At 44.1% G+C, this 14985-nt stretch overlaps 1 protein-coding gene across 1 annotated transcript in view; it reads left to right on the top strand.

Annotated features, from left to right (window-relative positions):
* Nucleotides 1-14649, top strand: part of LOC126534756 (kunitz-type serine protease inhibitor 6-like) — a 31221-nt gene extending 16572 nt beyond the window's left edge. The window contains exons 6-11 of the mRNA XM_055072966.2: nt 85-276; nt 1040-1090; nt 2268-2321; nt 6674-6844; nt 11093-11143; nt 14624-14649. Of these exons, the coding sequence (XP_054928941.2) occupies nt 85-276; nt 1040-1090; nt 2268-2321; nt 6674-6844; nt 11093-11143; nt 14624-14649 (545 nt within the window). The remainder of the gene's footprint in view (nt 1-84; nt 277-1039; nt 1091-2267; nt 2322-6673; nt 6845-11092; nt 11144-14623) is intronic.
* The last annotated feature ends 336 nt before the right edge of the window (nt 14650-14985 follow it).

The following is a 14985-nucleotide window of genomic DNA, read 5'->3' as shown; positions in this document are numbered from 1 at the left end:
ATGCGAGCGCATTGCTGAACGCGCATGACGGGTATTACGCCTCCTCGCGAAGTGCCTGAGCTTGAATGCATTTTCTCCTTTCAGCTGAGACAGCGTACGAGGCCAAGTGTCTCGCCAGGGCCGAGACCGGACCGTGCATGGCTCTCTTCACCCTTTGGGCCTACGACTCCAACCTGGGTCGGTGTAAGACTTTCATTTATGGCGGCTGCGACGGCACCGACAACAAGTACCCCACTGAGCAAGAGTGCATGGCGACCTGCAGGCACCCATCGACAGGTGATGTACCCAAGCGGTATTTGCGTGACATTTCATTTATTTGAAAGTCCTACAGCGCCACGAACACATTAGTACAGGAAGGATATCACAATATTCAGTGGCAAGCTACAAAGTTCATGTAAGATCCTCGCAAAAGAAAAAGCGTATAAGACGGCTGGTGAACATTTCGTGGCAACATAGGTTGCATGAAGATTTGAGTACGATGTGAAAAGCTATATCTGATACTAACCATTTTATATTAAATACGTCACTGCTGCCTTTTTCGCATGTGCTACTGAGCCAAAGCTCTCACCTTTCTTTAACCCTTTCTGGTAACTTTAACTATGTGTACATTCCTGCCACGATATCATGTTGTGTTTGTTGCTTTTCTGTGTGTGTTTCAGCTATGCAGATCCATATTTGTCGACCTACCTCACATCTTTATACTTCCTCATTGTTTTTCTTTCCCTACGCTACCCAGCTTAGTCGATGTTGTGTAATCAACCAGCAGGTAATAAATTAGCAAACAACTAAATAGACAAAAACAGCATTCATAAACAAAAATAAATAAATAGCTGGATAAATAAGTAAATAAATAAATAAATAAATAAATGCCGGAATCAGTGCGAGTGCGTCAGTGCAGAGACGCTTCTAAAGGAGACGGGTAACTGTAGTAAATAGGTCTCCGAAATATCTCCTGAAATTTATAGAATTACGGGGACCACAACGAAAAGCAGCCCTCCTCTCAAACCTCATATTCTCTATGAATTGTATTCTTACACAGAGCTGGTCGAGGAATACGTCCTGGCAACCCGGCGGCTGGCAGAGTCCTACAGTGAGTTCCACTTGTATACTCCCTATAAAATCAACTTGAGTTATTTCAAGGCTGCTTAATCCACCATGCCATTTATTTATAACGTCCTTACGTGTCCCAAAGGCGGTCACACAAGTTAACATTCTTTTTATCATTCTGTTTTTTTTCTTACAGTTCATTCTTTTTGTGCGTTTTTTGTTTTCGTAAGAGTGTCACATTTTGATAATCCTGATTTCCAAGGGTGTGTTCCAGCTCACTCGCTCACATACATGCACGTTCTGCCACAGCCGCTGCTTGTTCTCACGTGCGACGGTACGGCCATGGGTGACGGTCGGTCACTGCACTTTGAAGGCCTAAAAACGTGACAGCTATATTTCCGTAAAGCGCACCAGAACAAACCTTCAACTACTATTGTCTTGGCAAATCAGTTCTGCAGAGGCCGTTTTAAGGCTATTGCCTTGGTGACGTTTCGAATAAGGGCAAAATTTCACAACTATGCCCAACAGAGAAGCATTGTTTGCAGGTTGGACTATTCTTCGCACCCAAAATCGAGCTCTTTGAGCTGAATTCGACGGTGTGCGGTGTGTCGTACAACCATTGGTACTTTAGCCGATTGGGTTTGTCTACTACTGTAGTGTGCCGATTACAAAAATTAAAAATAACAATAACAATAATGGACACAAACGTTTTGGTGGTTCTATGAGCTTGAAATAGAACTTGCACTAAAACGGGACTACGCCACTACACTTTTCGTTCTCTTACATTAGCGGACAATAATTTAAATTGCGTTTATTTATTTTTTGTGGTTGGTAGTGAAAATTCAGAATTGTTATATCACTCCTCGGCGCCGAACTCACATGATCCATGAACAGCATGAGAGGCCTCACGAGCTATGAGATTTATTTTTGTTTCTCTCTCTTGTGCGCTTCTGTGGGACCATTCGGTCGTGGAGAATGTGATTATTCTGATTTTGTAAACGTTAGGCATTGTTCAGGCATCTGCCAGCGATGGACGGCAGACTGTTTGACTGCACTGCATGTTTCTAATAAATGCGCTTCATGGCTATCTCTTTCATCTAATATAGTACTCTTTCAAAAACCTCTTTAGAGTATTACGGCACAGGCTAACATTGGGTCTAGAGACTCCACTAGAAACAAGGAAAGTAAGTTCTTTGTTTGACGTTTGCTTCCTTTCACAGATACGACTGAACATGAGGGCATCATCTCTATCCCGGAACTGGTGTCGGAGCCCGGTAAGTGAGCGCATCATAGAATAATTTCTGTATGGAACCAATCGTTGCAAGATATTCGGCACACTCCATGGCTGAACAAACGTCTGGGCGTGTTATGATGTGAACTGCTCCAAGAAAAACGTTTGGCCCTGCATAACAGTGCATCTCACAAATATCCATCAGTCTATCGATTTTTTTTTTTACATTTGTAGGCGTACGCATTTAGAGGAATGCGTTATACAGAAAGTACACCCACCGTCAGTGAGGGTGCGGAGACCACTTATATCTATACGCATAGAATAAAGGTTAGATTGCCGTGACAAAAGTTTTTTAGCCAAGAGAGCGTTTCTTACACCGTGCAGTATATGGCTGTGACAAAGAAAACTTCTAACGCGAAAACACAATTCGATGTTCACTATTTATTTTACTTACGAATACATATATATATATATATATATATATATATATATATATATATATATATATATATATATATATATATATATATATATATATATATATATATATATATACATATATATATATATAAAACGAAGAAAAAAGCCGATAATGGAATTAATCGTAAATTATGACAGTAAAACGCTCCGCAATACATTAACGTGCAGGGGGCGCAGCAGATGTTCTGTGTGCATACTACTGAATGCCAAGTTCCGCAATTGTCCCTCAGTTTTCGACGACTACAATACACCCATGTCGTGTCCACTTAATTGATAATATTTCTTCTAGTTTCCAATTTTTACAGCGAAGCTGTGGACGGCTAGAATCTGGAAAAACATGTGTCCGAGATGTTGACAAAAACAAATCATTATGCGTGCCGATCCTGGTGATAGCGAAGAAAGGGTCCAAGTGCAATGGCACGTACCCTTGTATGCGAGGGGACTTATAACGCCCCCTTGAACTACCCTTGTCACACGTGGGACCCAAAGAGGTCCCAGGCACAAGGGCAAGAACAGATGTTCTTGAAAAAAAAAGATACTTTGCACTTTTTTTTCAAAAAGAACTGTTAAAAATTTAGAGCAAGCTTGAGCTTCGTCTTTAAGAGGGGAACGCGACAGCATTCAAACAACCCTGACTGCCTTTCATGCTTCCCGGCAACTGCAGATTATGTAACGTTAAGCAAGAAGGCAAGCATTCTGGCAGAAACGCGGCCTCTTATGTGGGTCGATCTCCTGTTATTGTTTCACACTACTATTAATATTATTTCAGTCTGAGAAGAGTTAGCACAAAATATATGCCCTGTCGGTGTTTTTTTTTTTTTTCAATACATTTGTTTGTGAGCTGCCGTTCTCAATATAGTGAGGAATAATTTTGTAAAGAATGAAAGGCAAGGTATGAGCCACTTCGGTGGTAGAAGAGTGGTCGGCATGCGTGGTTCGAAAATGGCTTCTAAATTATCTATGCCGAAGTGACGTTCGACGTTGGAAGCGCACGCTGGCTTTTCTACGACACGGGGCCCTTAACGCTTTCACGTTAATAATTCTCGGCACCAACCGCTCAAACGCGCTAGTGCCACTTCTCCCGCGTTCGTCGTCGTCGTCTGCGACAGCGGGCTCCGTTGCCGCTCGCCATTCCAGCGTAGAATTTCAGTTCTGTTGTCGTAATGGGGAGGCCGCGTTTACATGGGTATGGACCGTTACTTAAGGCGGCATGAGCCATTCGTAGTAGTAGGTGACGGACACATTTAATAACAGAGGTGATTCGCGAAGGTGTGCGCGTACCTGTATCGCCACGATGGCCACAGATTGGGACAATAAATATCTTCCAACCTCTGTTCAATATTGTGGGTCACTTCCGTGTCCTGCGCTAAACAGCTTCGCTGGTCTTCCATCTTGATATAGTGGAAGGGCTGTGAATTTTTTTTATTATAAAAGGTAGCGATTTATTATTTGTTTAAAAACAGGTAAGGACCACTAGAGATGTGACTTCGCCCGTTTTGTTGCGTAATTTTCTTTTGTTGCCCCATTCAACAATTCCCTTAACACCATTTTTAACGGCCACAAGTTTTAATTCCGTCTGGTATCTAAAGTAAATATAATGTTTAACATTATGTCGCCCTTCTCTTTTACTAGACAGTGGTAACTGACGGTTCACAATCGTCCATGGTTAACATGTTGTTGCGTTGTCCAATAAGGACATTCTCAGGTTGCCCATGAAATGGAAACAACTAAATAAAAATTAAATTCTGCAGGTGCGAAACGTTGCCTTATAGGATAGTCAGCGTCAATTAAATAATAAAAAAATTCAGGAGCTATCGTTTAAATACGCGCTATATTTTTGTTCCCTAACCCAGCAATTAAAAAAAAAATATTGAAAAGCAGCTACGCAGGAATCCTAACCGTCCTTGTTTAGGTACGCTTAATGAAAGGACCGCTGTTGCGTAATAGCTGTCGGCATATCTGTTAAATATTAGGAAAGACGTGCAGAAAAAAAAAAGGGGGACAAACGAAGAAAATACCTCCGTACGCCAGTAACGCAGAATTAAGTCTTGCTCATGAGTACTCGCGAGCGCAATAAATCACCAGCGCCTGTATTGGCAAAGAGCGCTTACGCCGGAATAGTTCGTAAGAAAGAGTTCTAGCCATTTCCCATGCCAGACATGTCACTAACGAAGGCGGCCAACCAAAAGCAGCTCGCACTTACGAAAGAAGATCTCCGTGAATTTGGCCCAACATCTTCAGTGTAAATGTTTCCGATCCACAACCTCAACTTTGAAACTAATATTTAAGTACGGTTCAAATACGCGCAAAACTACCGCATTGTTAACTTCCCATGTGTCGCTGTAAGGCGTCCACTGTTGCTATTTCAGACATTTTGTCGCTAGGTTTAGCGACTTTATTGCCTGATTAGCGACTAACTCCTCTATTTGGTGCCCGGCGACTTTTTTGCCTGACGTGACAGAACGATTCGCGACATTTTAGTTACTTCGAAGTTAAGAAAGTACCTTCGAAAAGGGCTTTCTAGGATGTAATTTATTATTCCCAAACTACACGTGAGCGTGCCAACGTGCCTGTTGGGCGCGTTGGCTGTGACCATGTGAAGCAACAGCTTTCTTCACAGTTCGCATCGCGCTTGTGGCTCACAGCGTGCTAGCTTCACATTGTGCTCACAAAAGTGATGCTTTATTCATTTACTTTCCACAACACGAATTTGAATCAATCTAAGCGCTGCACGATCTGCGGTGTCAATAATTACGCTCGAATGCCATCGCAACCGTAAATACACTTACAAAGTCAATTGCATTAAAGTGCATGGAAAAATATCAAAGGCAGCAGGTGCTTAATAAGAAAAGTCGAATGTATAGGAAGGCATACACATCGGATCGGCAGGGCCCGTTCACGCGAAAAAGTACGCGCCGCTTTCGCTTCTCATGATTTTTGTACGCCCCAGTAAGAAGTGCATGAAGCTTTCGGGTGGATGAGCCGGCGGAATCGAATTATTTGACGTACATAAAGATAACATAATTGCCATCACCGCGTTAGCAACATAAGACCTCCAAGCATGCGAGCGGCAAGAACTACAGAGTTTGCAAGGATATTGAGGCCAAAGTGGCTAAATTTAGGGCTTAAAGAATGAGGTTATCTGTGCTTTTTGTTTGTTGATTTTTGCTAACCGTACAATCTGAAGGTAAAAGCAATATTTCAGCGCGTCTCGGCCCGTTGTTATGTGGATATATTATATTAACTATTAAAAAAAATTGAATATGTCTCTTTATCTTGCACAACTTTTTTGTTATGTTCACCCACTCCTTTCTGTAATGCCTTCGGGCCTTGAATGTATGTTAAATAAATAAATAAATAAATAAATAAATAGATGCCTTGTACACCGCGCCGGTAAATGTACCCTTTAGCCCTCATCTGCATGGATACTGGATGAACGCGAAAAGCTTCGGTGGGTTATATACACCATCTTACAGTGTTCCAAAGTGCCCGCTTTATTTCTACTCCACTAGATATTTTTAGCGACGATTTTAGTGACATTCAAGCAAATTCAAGCAATTCAGTTCGGCGACACGCGCCACGCATTTATGGCCACACTGAAGCGTGAAATTATTCATATGCCATCTATTGCGCATGCCTCCGGCAGCTGCACTATTAACGCAACCCATTACAATTTAGAAGCCCGCCCAGCGTACACTTTCGAAATTAGACAATGATTCGGCGACTCTATGAAACGCAAGCATTTCGTTACTATAAGCGCTCTTTGCCAGTGGCAGGCCATCACCAATACTATGCCCAGCGTCAGGTATGGCTGGACTATTACTCTTACAAGCAATTGTAGCGTCCGTCGTTTCTCTTTTTTTGTCTGTAAACGGGGGTCAGCGAGTGCTGTGGCAAATCTATGCGTTAACGCAGTGCCTTCGAACGACGTGTGCCACCTGCCCAAGCAACCCGGGCCGTGCCTTGCCTACATCCCTCGCTACTACTACAACAACGTCACCAAGCAGTGCGAGCGGTTCATCTACGGAGGATGCCAAGGCAACGCTAACAACTTCCACACCCTGCTACAGTGCACCCGGACTTGCAGTAAGGCAACCGCGCGAAACTATTGCGCACAGTGTAAAATGTAACTCTGTAAAAAAAACAACTAGGAACCGGGAGTTCATATTTTTACGACAGCAAAAATTATTTTGAACGGAACAAGAGATTCTTTGAGCGCAGATGTACGCTGTATTTCTTTCTTTCTTTCTTTTTCGTTTACGCTGAAAAAGACAGTTCTTGCTTTATTGTAAGGCAACTGATTTCTAGACCAGAGAGAGAGAAAACAAGGGTAGGAAAGGCAGGGAGGTCAACCAGAACAGCATCCGGTTTGCTACCCTACACTGGGGGTGGGGGAAAGGGGAATAGAAAGAGGAAGAAAGGGAGAGAGGAAGCACTGAGTACGTGTGGGAGCGACACCATACACAAGGACACTATAAACGGTCTGTTAAGCCCGTGCACTTCAAGTACCGCACTAGTGCACGAATCGCTTTTCGAGCTAGTGACGGGTGTGGCCACGGTCCGAGTATCTTTGACTCGGTGAAACATCTCGAGTCCAGTCTGCGTAAAGTTGCCCGCAGAGAGAGGCGTTGGACATCGTAGCGAGGGCAGGTACACAATAGGTGCTCGATGGTCTCCTCGCACCCACAGGAGTCTCACATCGGGCTCTCGGCCATTCCCATACGGTAGGAGTATGCGTTCGTGAACGCCACTCCCAGCCACAAGCGACACAACAAGGTTGCTTCGCCGCGGGGAAGGCTAGATGGCAGTTGTAGCCGTAGCGTGGGGTCCAGTTTACGTAATCTGCAATTTAGGCCACTTGAAATCCAGAGATCTTGGGACTTCTTACGCGCAAGTTGGCGAAGTTCTCTGGCAGCGTCCGACCTCGCCAAAGGTGTTGGACGCGTCTTGGTATCTTCGTGGGCACACCGGGCAGCCTTGTCAGCTAGGTTGTTGCCGACGATGCCACAGTGAGCAGGAATCCACTGAAATATAATGTGGTGTCCACTTTCCAGAGCATGGTGGTGCAGTTCCCTGATTTCAGATGTCATTTGCTCGTAAGTTCTGGGACGTAATGCGGACTTGATGCTGTGAAGGGCTGCCTTTGAGTCACAAAATACGACCCATTTCTCTGTAGGCTCTTCGGTGATGTACATCATAGCGGCATGGAGAGCTGCACACGACTACATCTAGACCAGAATTTTCAGTGTCTCTAGGCAGCCGCAATGTTTCTGTTACGGTGATGATGATGGTGAGAGGGCTTTGGAAACGGCACGGGCTGCAGCGGATCGCAGCCTGGGATCCTATAACGTAGAACTATTCCAATATGTTTTTATTCCAATGTTCTGACGTCAAATTTAAGTCGTCATAAGTCGTCAAATTGACGACTTATGCTCGCCCTGTAAGGCTATGTTAGAAAATCTGGTCTATTGGGTGAAAGAGATATAAACTTCATCGCTAGACGAGGCTTCTTGAGCCCAAAGGTGGGTGGCCTCCTCAGTCCAGGAGGCCACTTTGTCATAGCTTTGTGGTAATTGTCATAACTTTCTCACTTTGTCATAATTTTGTCATAACTACTGTCAGAGAAATAAGTTTTGTCCGCTTCTTTAGAATCCTCAAATAACGTTTGTGTGGAGCTCGACCACCTACATAAGCGTGGGCAGAGAGGTTTCATATGCTTCATCCAATTACTTGGCCTATTTTTTTAAAAATATACAGCGGCTTGCCGGGCCAATCCTGCCACTCAAAGCATGGCTATATACTCACTGGTACAGTCGATGCTGGCATGATTCCTGTGGTTTTGGGAGATCTTGTCGTTTGTGATAAGTTCAGTGAGCGCGTTTATCTACGAAGATATGATCTGTTGGATACAAACTCATATTTTACTCGTTCGTACGCAGTGAAAACTTTCGTAAATGTTACTTGCCAGATGCAGTCCACCGGGCAGCAAACTTAATCTGGTAATAGACGGAAAACGTCATTAGCAGAATATTTCACTGAAGCCACAAATGTGAAAAACAATAAATGTTCCACTATAATTTTCGCACCTCTTGTTATTTTTGAGAAATAACGTTTTTCTAGAGTAAGCATGTATGATATATTACACGAGATTGAGTATTGTGGTTGCAGTCTAAAAAAAAAATATTGCTATATTGTTTGGCCTGCAAGTCGCTATGAGAGACTCATGTCTCTTCTATCAAAATTGGAAGCTTGAAAACACACTACAGTGTATCCGCACATATAAACTTAAATTGCGTACGGAAAAATATTTTCAGCGACGAATAATGTTGACGCAACCAACATCATTCTGCAGTTTAAGCCTATTACTGTCACACACATATTCAAGATTAAAGACGTGCGCAATGGTTTCCCCTGTGTACCCCTGCTTCCCCTGCTTGATTAGCACTTTTTCCTTTCGGTGCAGAAGGTAATAATCTTTTTTCTACACCCCTACGTAGTTCCATTAGGGGGCCTGTAAGTTAAGTATAAAAAAGAAATATTTCTTTGCATGGCCTTGTAGCTTATTGCTCCTCGACGGACCTCTGGGTTTTGGCAAACCCAGTTACTTTTCATGCGTTGTCATTCACCCACGATCAACAGCGCACGCGCACTGATAGCGTCAGCCTGGAGGTGACACTTTGACAAGAGTACTTGAAGTGAGCTGTACCGTGCGTCAGTGGCAGAACTCGATTTGTTGAAGAGTGATTGAGAGTCCAAAATTGGGCTCACTCCAGAAGGGTTTAGCTTGGCTAATCGTCATTAGTTTCAGACATTGCGGTGCTCTGTAAAGGTCTACCGAAATTATAGAACACGCGAAAATAATTCATACAGTAGGTTCAAGGCATTAAAACCTGCAAATGCCCACCTGAGGATGGCGAAACCTTTACTCCTGACACGCCAATATATTGGTGAACTGCAACGCAGATATACACAAGGACCGAAGAAACGAGAGGACAGACGAGCCCTAACTGCAAAGCAACTTGCAACCTGCTCTCCTCTTTTCTGTTTTATGTTGTACCAACAAGCCCAAACAGCTACACTACACAAATATTTGCAATGCCTCTTAGGTAAGAGAGCTGGCAAATATCTAAAGGAACCTTTCAATATTTAATAACCTCGTTAAAGTGGTAAACTAAATCTAAAGCTAAAACGACAGACGAGCGCTAACTTCCAACCAACTTCCAACCGTCCGTCGTCTCGTTTCTACTGTCCTTGTGTATACTCGCGCTGCAATTGGCCCTTATGTTGTACGAACCAAGCCCAAACAGCCGCATTACACAAATATCACTTGCCAGGTTTCTTGGGCAATAAACGCCGCAAATATCTAATGGAAACTTTCAATGTTTGATACCCTTGACAGACAGGCAAGCTCAATCTGTCGTCCGGCGCCCCCGTTTTACCCTCTGAAGTAGACCTAGGCCTCACCATCACTGACCCGTGGTAATCAAAAGTTCTTCTCTCGTATAAGTATTCGCTACAGGCTAGCTCCCGCATTGTCTCGCTCCATTGTTTAGTGGATTGAGTAGTGTGATTCATTGTTCGCCAATTTTTTTTAATTAATTCAGTTTCCATTTTCATCTTCCATCTGCCGGATTGTGGTGTTTTGATTTTGATTCACCAGTGATTTGTCCTCGTTCCACGTCGTGCACATGATTTTCAATAATGTGGACCTAGCATCCTGACGTCAAAGCGACAGCTACGCAATGTACGGTCTCACGTTCCACTTAGGAGCGCGTAAAAATGCATTCTTTCAATTTCATAACCTCCTTCCAAGTACGCTTTGTTGTCCATGATTGCGTTTGTTTCATCTCAAACTAATTTCCAAATGAGAATGTCCATACGCACTAATGAAGGGTCCATGTTGTTATACGCTTAGTACAACCGAGTCCGACTGCTCTAACCTCAATTGACCACACCATAGAAGGACGGCATAGCGCACACTACTAACTGGTTTACTGTCGAAGAAACGTCGCCCATTTATAAGCTGCTGTCAAGAGCACATGTGCACAATGCCTAGCTTTGCAGAAAGACAACAATAGGAGAGGTCGAGAAGAAGGAAGAGCGCGGTAACAAAGCAGCGAATATCACTTATGACTACACATCACAGCTGCATGGCTCCAGTTTACGTGACAGTTCGCTAAGTCTTACTCATCTCTACTCAACGCATCCTAAGATGCGCAACCAACAAATAGCCTCGATTTATCCAGTTGGGGCTTTTTCTTTGTTCTCCTGATATTGAACTTTTTCATGCAATGTTTGCATGAAACATCTTCCTTTCTTTTTTTTTTTTTTCAGAGCCCTACAACCTCACGTCTGGCATTGACATGAACTTCGTGTCGGAACCGGGTGCGTATGAATTGACTACTGGGAGGTTATTTCATGGGCGCCGTAAGAACAAAACTGTAAAAAGAAACATTAAAAAAGAACAGGCGCTTCGGGGCTTGTCTTGCGGTGAACGTGAGCAACGCAGACATTTGGAAGACATGCCACATCGTATCCCACGACATGGACATGCTGAACTGCCATACCACACTCCCATACGCCTACCGTTATCCTGTCTAACGTGTGATGCTCGCTTCAAGCATGCGCTGGAATGTGCCACTGCTCTAGAATGTCCCCTTCATGTCTATAATAAGCGTGCTTCGCATGTTATACCATGCATGATAAAGAAACTTTAGAAATAGCGCCCCCAAACCGCTTTGCGCGCCAAATAATGCTTATTCATTTCTACGCCATTGGCGTTATTTTGTACTAGCTCTTCGAGTTCATTTATTCATCTGGCGATAACATTCCCTAAACTGAATCCTCGATGTCTAAAACTCCGTGGGACTCATTTTATTACAATGACAGTTATATAGACACACCGGGCAAATTATTGCCGTAGTCATCGGCGGCATCGCCGTTGGTGTGGTGGTTTGTGTGGATGCTTCGGTATGCTAATAAATGCTATATTATTAGAACGCTAAAGCAGGTCTCACCAAGTTTTACGGTCTTCACTTACTAACTCATCAAGATGTTGGCAATTGCATGGCGGAAAGGACAGCCAAACATTTCATTCGCAGCGTATGTCTTTTATCCTAAATCGTTAAGGAAAGGCCAAAGAATATTAGGGCTCGCCATATGAAAGTAATGTGGGCCCTATAACGTAAAACTATTCCAATATGTTTTTATTCCAATCTCCTGACGTCGAATTTGCGTAACCACCGACTCAAGCACCGGGAGGTCCCCCGCAGGGTTGTCTGAACAGACCAATCAAACGCTCTCCTCGTTCATAGGAGGTCACTTTGGTTTGCTTGAAAAACGAATAACATTCCCTACACTCAGCGGCTTGACTTATCTAATTGGCTCACAAGAGGCGAGGAGTACGCTCAAGTGGAGAGGGATTTGATAGGGCCGAGCCACTGCACTGAAAATCGATAACGGGATGAAGTGGGTGGTGCCGGCGTCTGCGATTGGTCCACTTTCCCTTACTTAGCTTGCGGTGGTTCGTCGACAATCGCGGCTGCATGTAACGGAAGCTTAAGAATCACGCTAAAACGGATACTCAGCACAGAAGGGTTGGCTGAACGAGGTCGTAAACGTGCCAAAAGTGCTCGAAAACATTACACGGCCATGCTAAAAGTTTTATTACACGCAAATAAACCCATGCTCTCCGGCAGGTGCGAATAGCCAGTTCCTGAGCTATCGGCGGCAGCCATCTTTTATTCCTTTCGGAACGGGGTAGCCTGTGGCTATTCAGAAGATAATTCAGTTTTGTTCGGCATATTATAGTATCTTTATCGCGTACACGTCACTTTGACGCGGCGAGTTTTGGGGGTTTTGTGACGTCGCCTGAGAGGCAGGTGAAGTGGGCGCAGCCCGAAAGCTTTTGACCAATAGCCCAGGGCTAATGACGAAGAGGCGTCGAATCAGAAATAACTCTTTTTCTTTTGTTCGGTCAAATCATGCATAATCCGTGTGTAAACGTTGTATCAGGTAAGGAGCTATCACGGTTTTCGTGACGCCGCGTGACAGACAGGTGAAATGGGGGTGGTCCAAAAAAGCTTTTGACCAATCGCGCGAGGCTGATTGCAGAATTGGAATAGAAACGTTTGGAATAGTTTTACGTTATAGCGCCCGTTATTTCACCAGTACTGGTGCCAGTGGCCTTTACTGACCTAATATTTCATGGGGCGCTGACTTACGCCGACAGTTTGCCGTCGGTCTCGTTTTAGAAAAGTGTCGACGAACGACGCCTGACACGACACTGGCGACGCTCATGACACCCGCGTTCTGAGACGCCTGGCAACTCCCATGGTGCTGTACCTTCTGCCATTCAGGAGTAGCGTAGTGTGCTGCTCTGCACCAACATGAGACACCTGCATATGGTTACAACACTGTCCGAAGAGCTCACGCGCAAGGTTAAATCTTGCTATCACTGTCAATGCCTCACCGGTCAGTCGACACCACGGTTACACCGTAGTCGACACTTGCGATTTATCCAGAACATTACGAAAATCCCGACAATAGAAAATTAAGAGGACAACACGGCACTGGCAATCAATTGATTTTTTTTATTGAAGGGAGGAAAGTATGAAATGAGCCAAGGCAGCTTCAAGACTACATTACATCTATTCTCCCGAAAAACGTGCAGTGGCGTTCACGGGAAAGTTACGTGAGTGGAGCTTCTGCACACGTGTTCCCGTGTCAAGTAGTCCGGCAGAGTTTGTCTGCACCTTTGGTTTCTCAGAAAAAAAGGCTGAATTAAGGCAGCCTCCATGTATGACGGTTTCACACTTGGCCAGTCAAGGAAGGGAAGAAGCCGCAAAATAAGGCAACTTCAACACTCAGTGGCGTGTTGTAGAAGTAGCGAGAAGCGTAGGCCCTGCATGAAAACACAAACAAGTTGTTTATGTTTTGTCTTCCCTAGCTCAAACAAAGCGGATGAAAGTGTGGCACTTTCTTCAGAAGCGCTCTCTTTTGTGCACGCCTTGCATCTGTACCTTTCTCTTCATTGCCACAGAAAGTTGCCCGCGAGTATAGATAAAAAAATTTTTCACAGAGTTAACATGTATAAACTTGAATACTTTGTTTAGCGCAAAACAACAGACACAAGAAAGACGACCGGACAAGGCACCTTGTCCTGTCGTCTTTCTTGTGTCTCTTGTTTTGTGCTAGACAAAGTATTCATGGATTCGCACCAACTAGCCCGCCAACGCATTGTGATGTATAAGCTTGCCCAACATTTAATAGCACTGAAGTTTATTCCTTAATGCTCCCATACTTATCGCAGCTTTAGACGCAAATTCGTGCGTAGTTGCTGGACTTCTTAACAAACAATTTCAAAATTCAAATGCGGCAATCTTTTCATTCCTATCTCATGCAATAGTGGGCCTCCCAACAATATACTCACGGAAAACACGGACGCACAAAACGCAACACCAAACTACAATGTTGTCTATAATGGAATGTCATATAACTGCGAACAGGCATTTATTAGAACAAGCGCGAGGTGCTAATTACTACGCAGTTCTTCAGCTGGGCATGCGTGTATGTGGAAGGGGGGGGGGGGGGGGCAGGGTGGCGGGCAATGGGCTACATAATGGTTTTCGATGCTCCTGTGCCGAGCAGAACACTTTTTAATAGCATTAAAACTTTTGGGAAGCAACGCATCCCAAGGGAAACCAAACCGGAATATTTTTAGCAACAATGTGAAACAATAGAGGCGGGAATAAAGCATTCGCATTCAGCCATTCGGGGGCGCAAAAGTATTTTTCAACATCAGCAAAGTTCCAAGTGTTCTCCCACTTTTCAAGTTGGTGTGACTTGTAACAATGTGGTATTCAGCAGACCATCCGTACATAAACAAGTGATCAAGCAGTTTGCATTCAATTGTCGGTTGCCATCATGTCAAATTCTGCAACTAATAATCGCATGCACACATGCACTATACTAAAATCATATCAGACAAGAGAAAGCGCCCGCTAATGCGCAAGACAGCGTTAGTTGGACAAGGGAAGGATAGGCACGAACATTTAGGGTAATTAATTTGTAAGTGCGCGCCTATGCGATCTTCAGCCGTCTGTGACTTCTGTATGTGTGCGTTCACGATAAATGCCTAACTTACAACACGTGGGAATGCTCCAGCAAAGTACAATGCAAAGAAAACGCATCGTTCAAATGGAAGTAATGTACCTGCCTATACGGTC

Source organism: Dermacentor andersoni, chromosome 7, assembly GCF_023375885.2.
Source record: "Dermacentor andersoni chromosome 7, qqDerAnde1_hic_scaffold, whole genome shotgun sequence".
In the NCBI taxonomy this organism is placed as follows: domain Eukaryota; kingdom Metazoa; phylum Arthropoda; class Arachnida; order Ixodida; family Ixodidae; genus Dermacentor; species Dermacentor andersoni.
The sequence above is the reverse complement of the archived record's forward strand: the minus strand, read 5'-3'. Positions and strand labels throughout refer to the sequence as shown.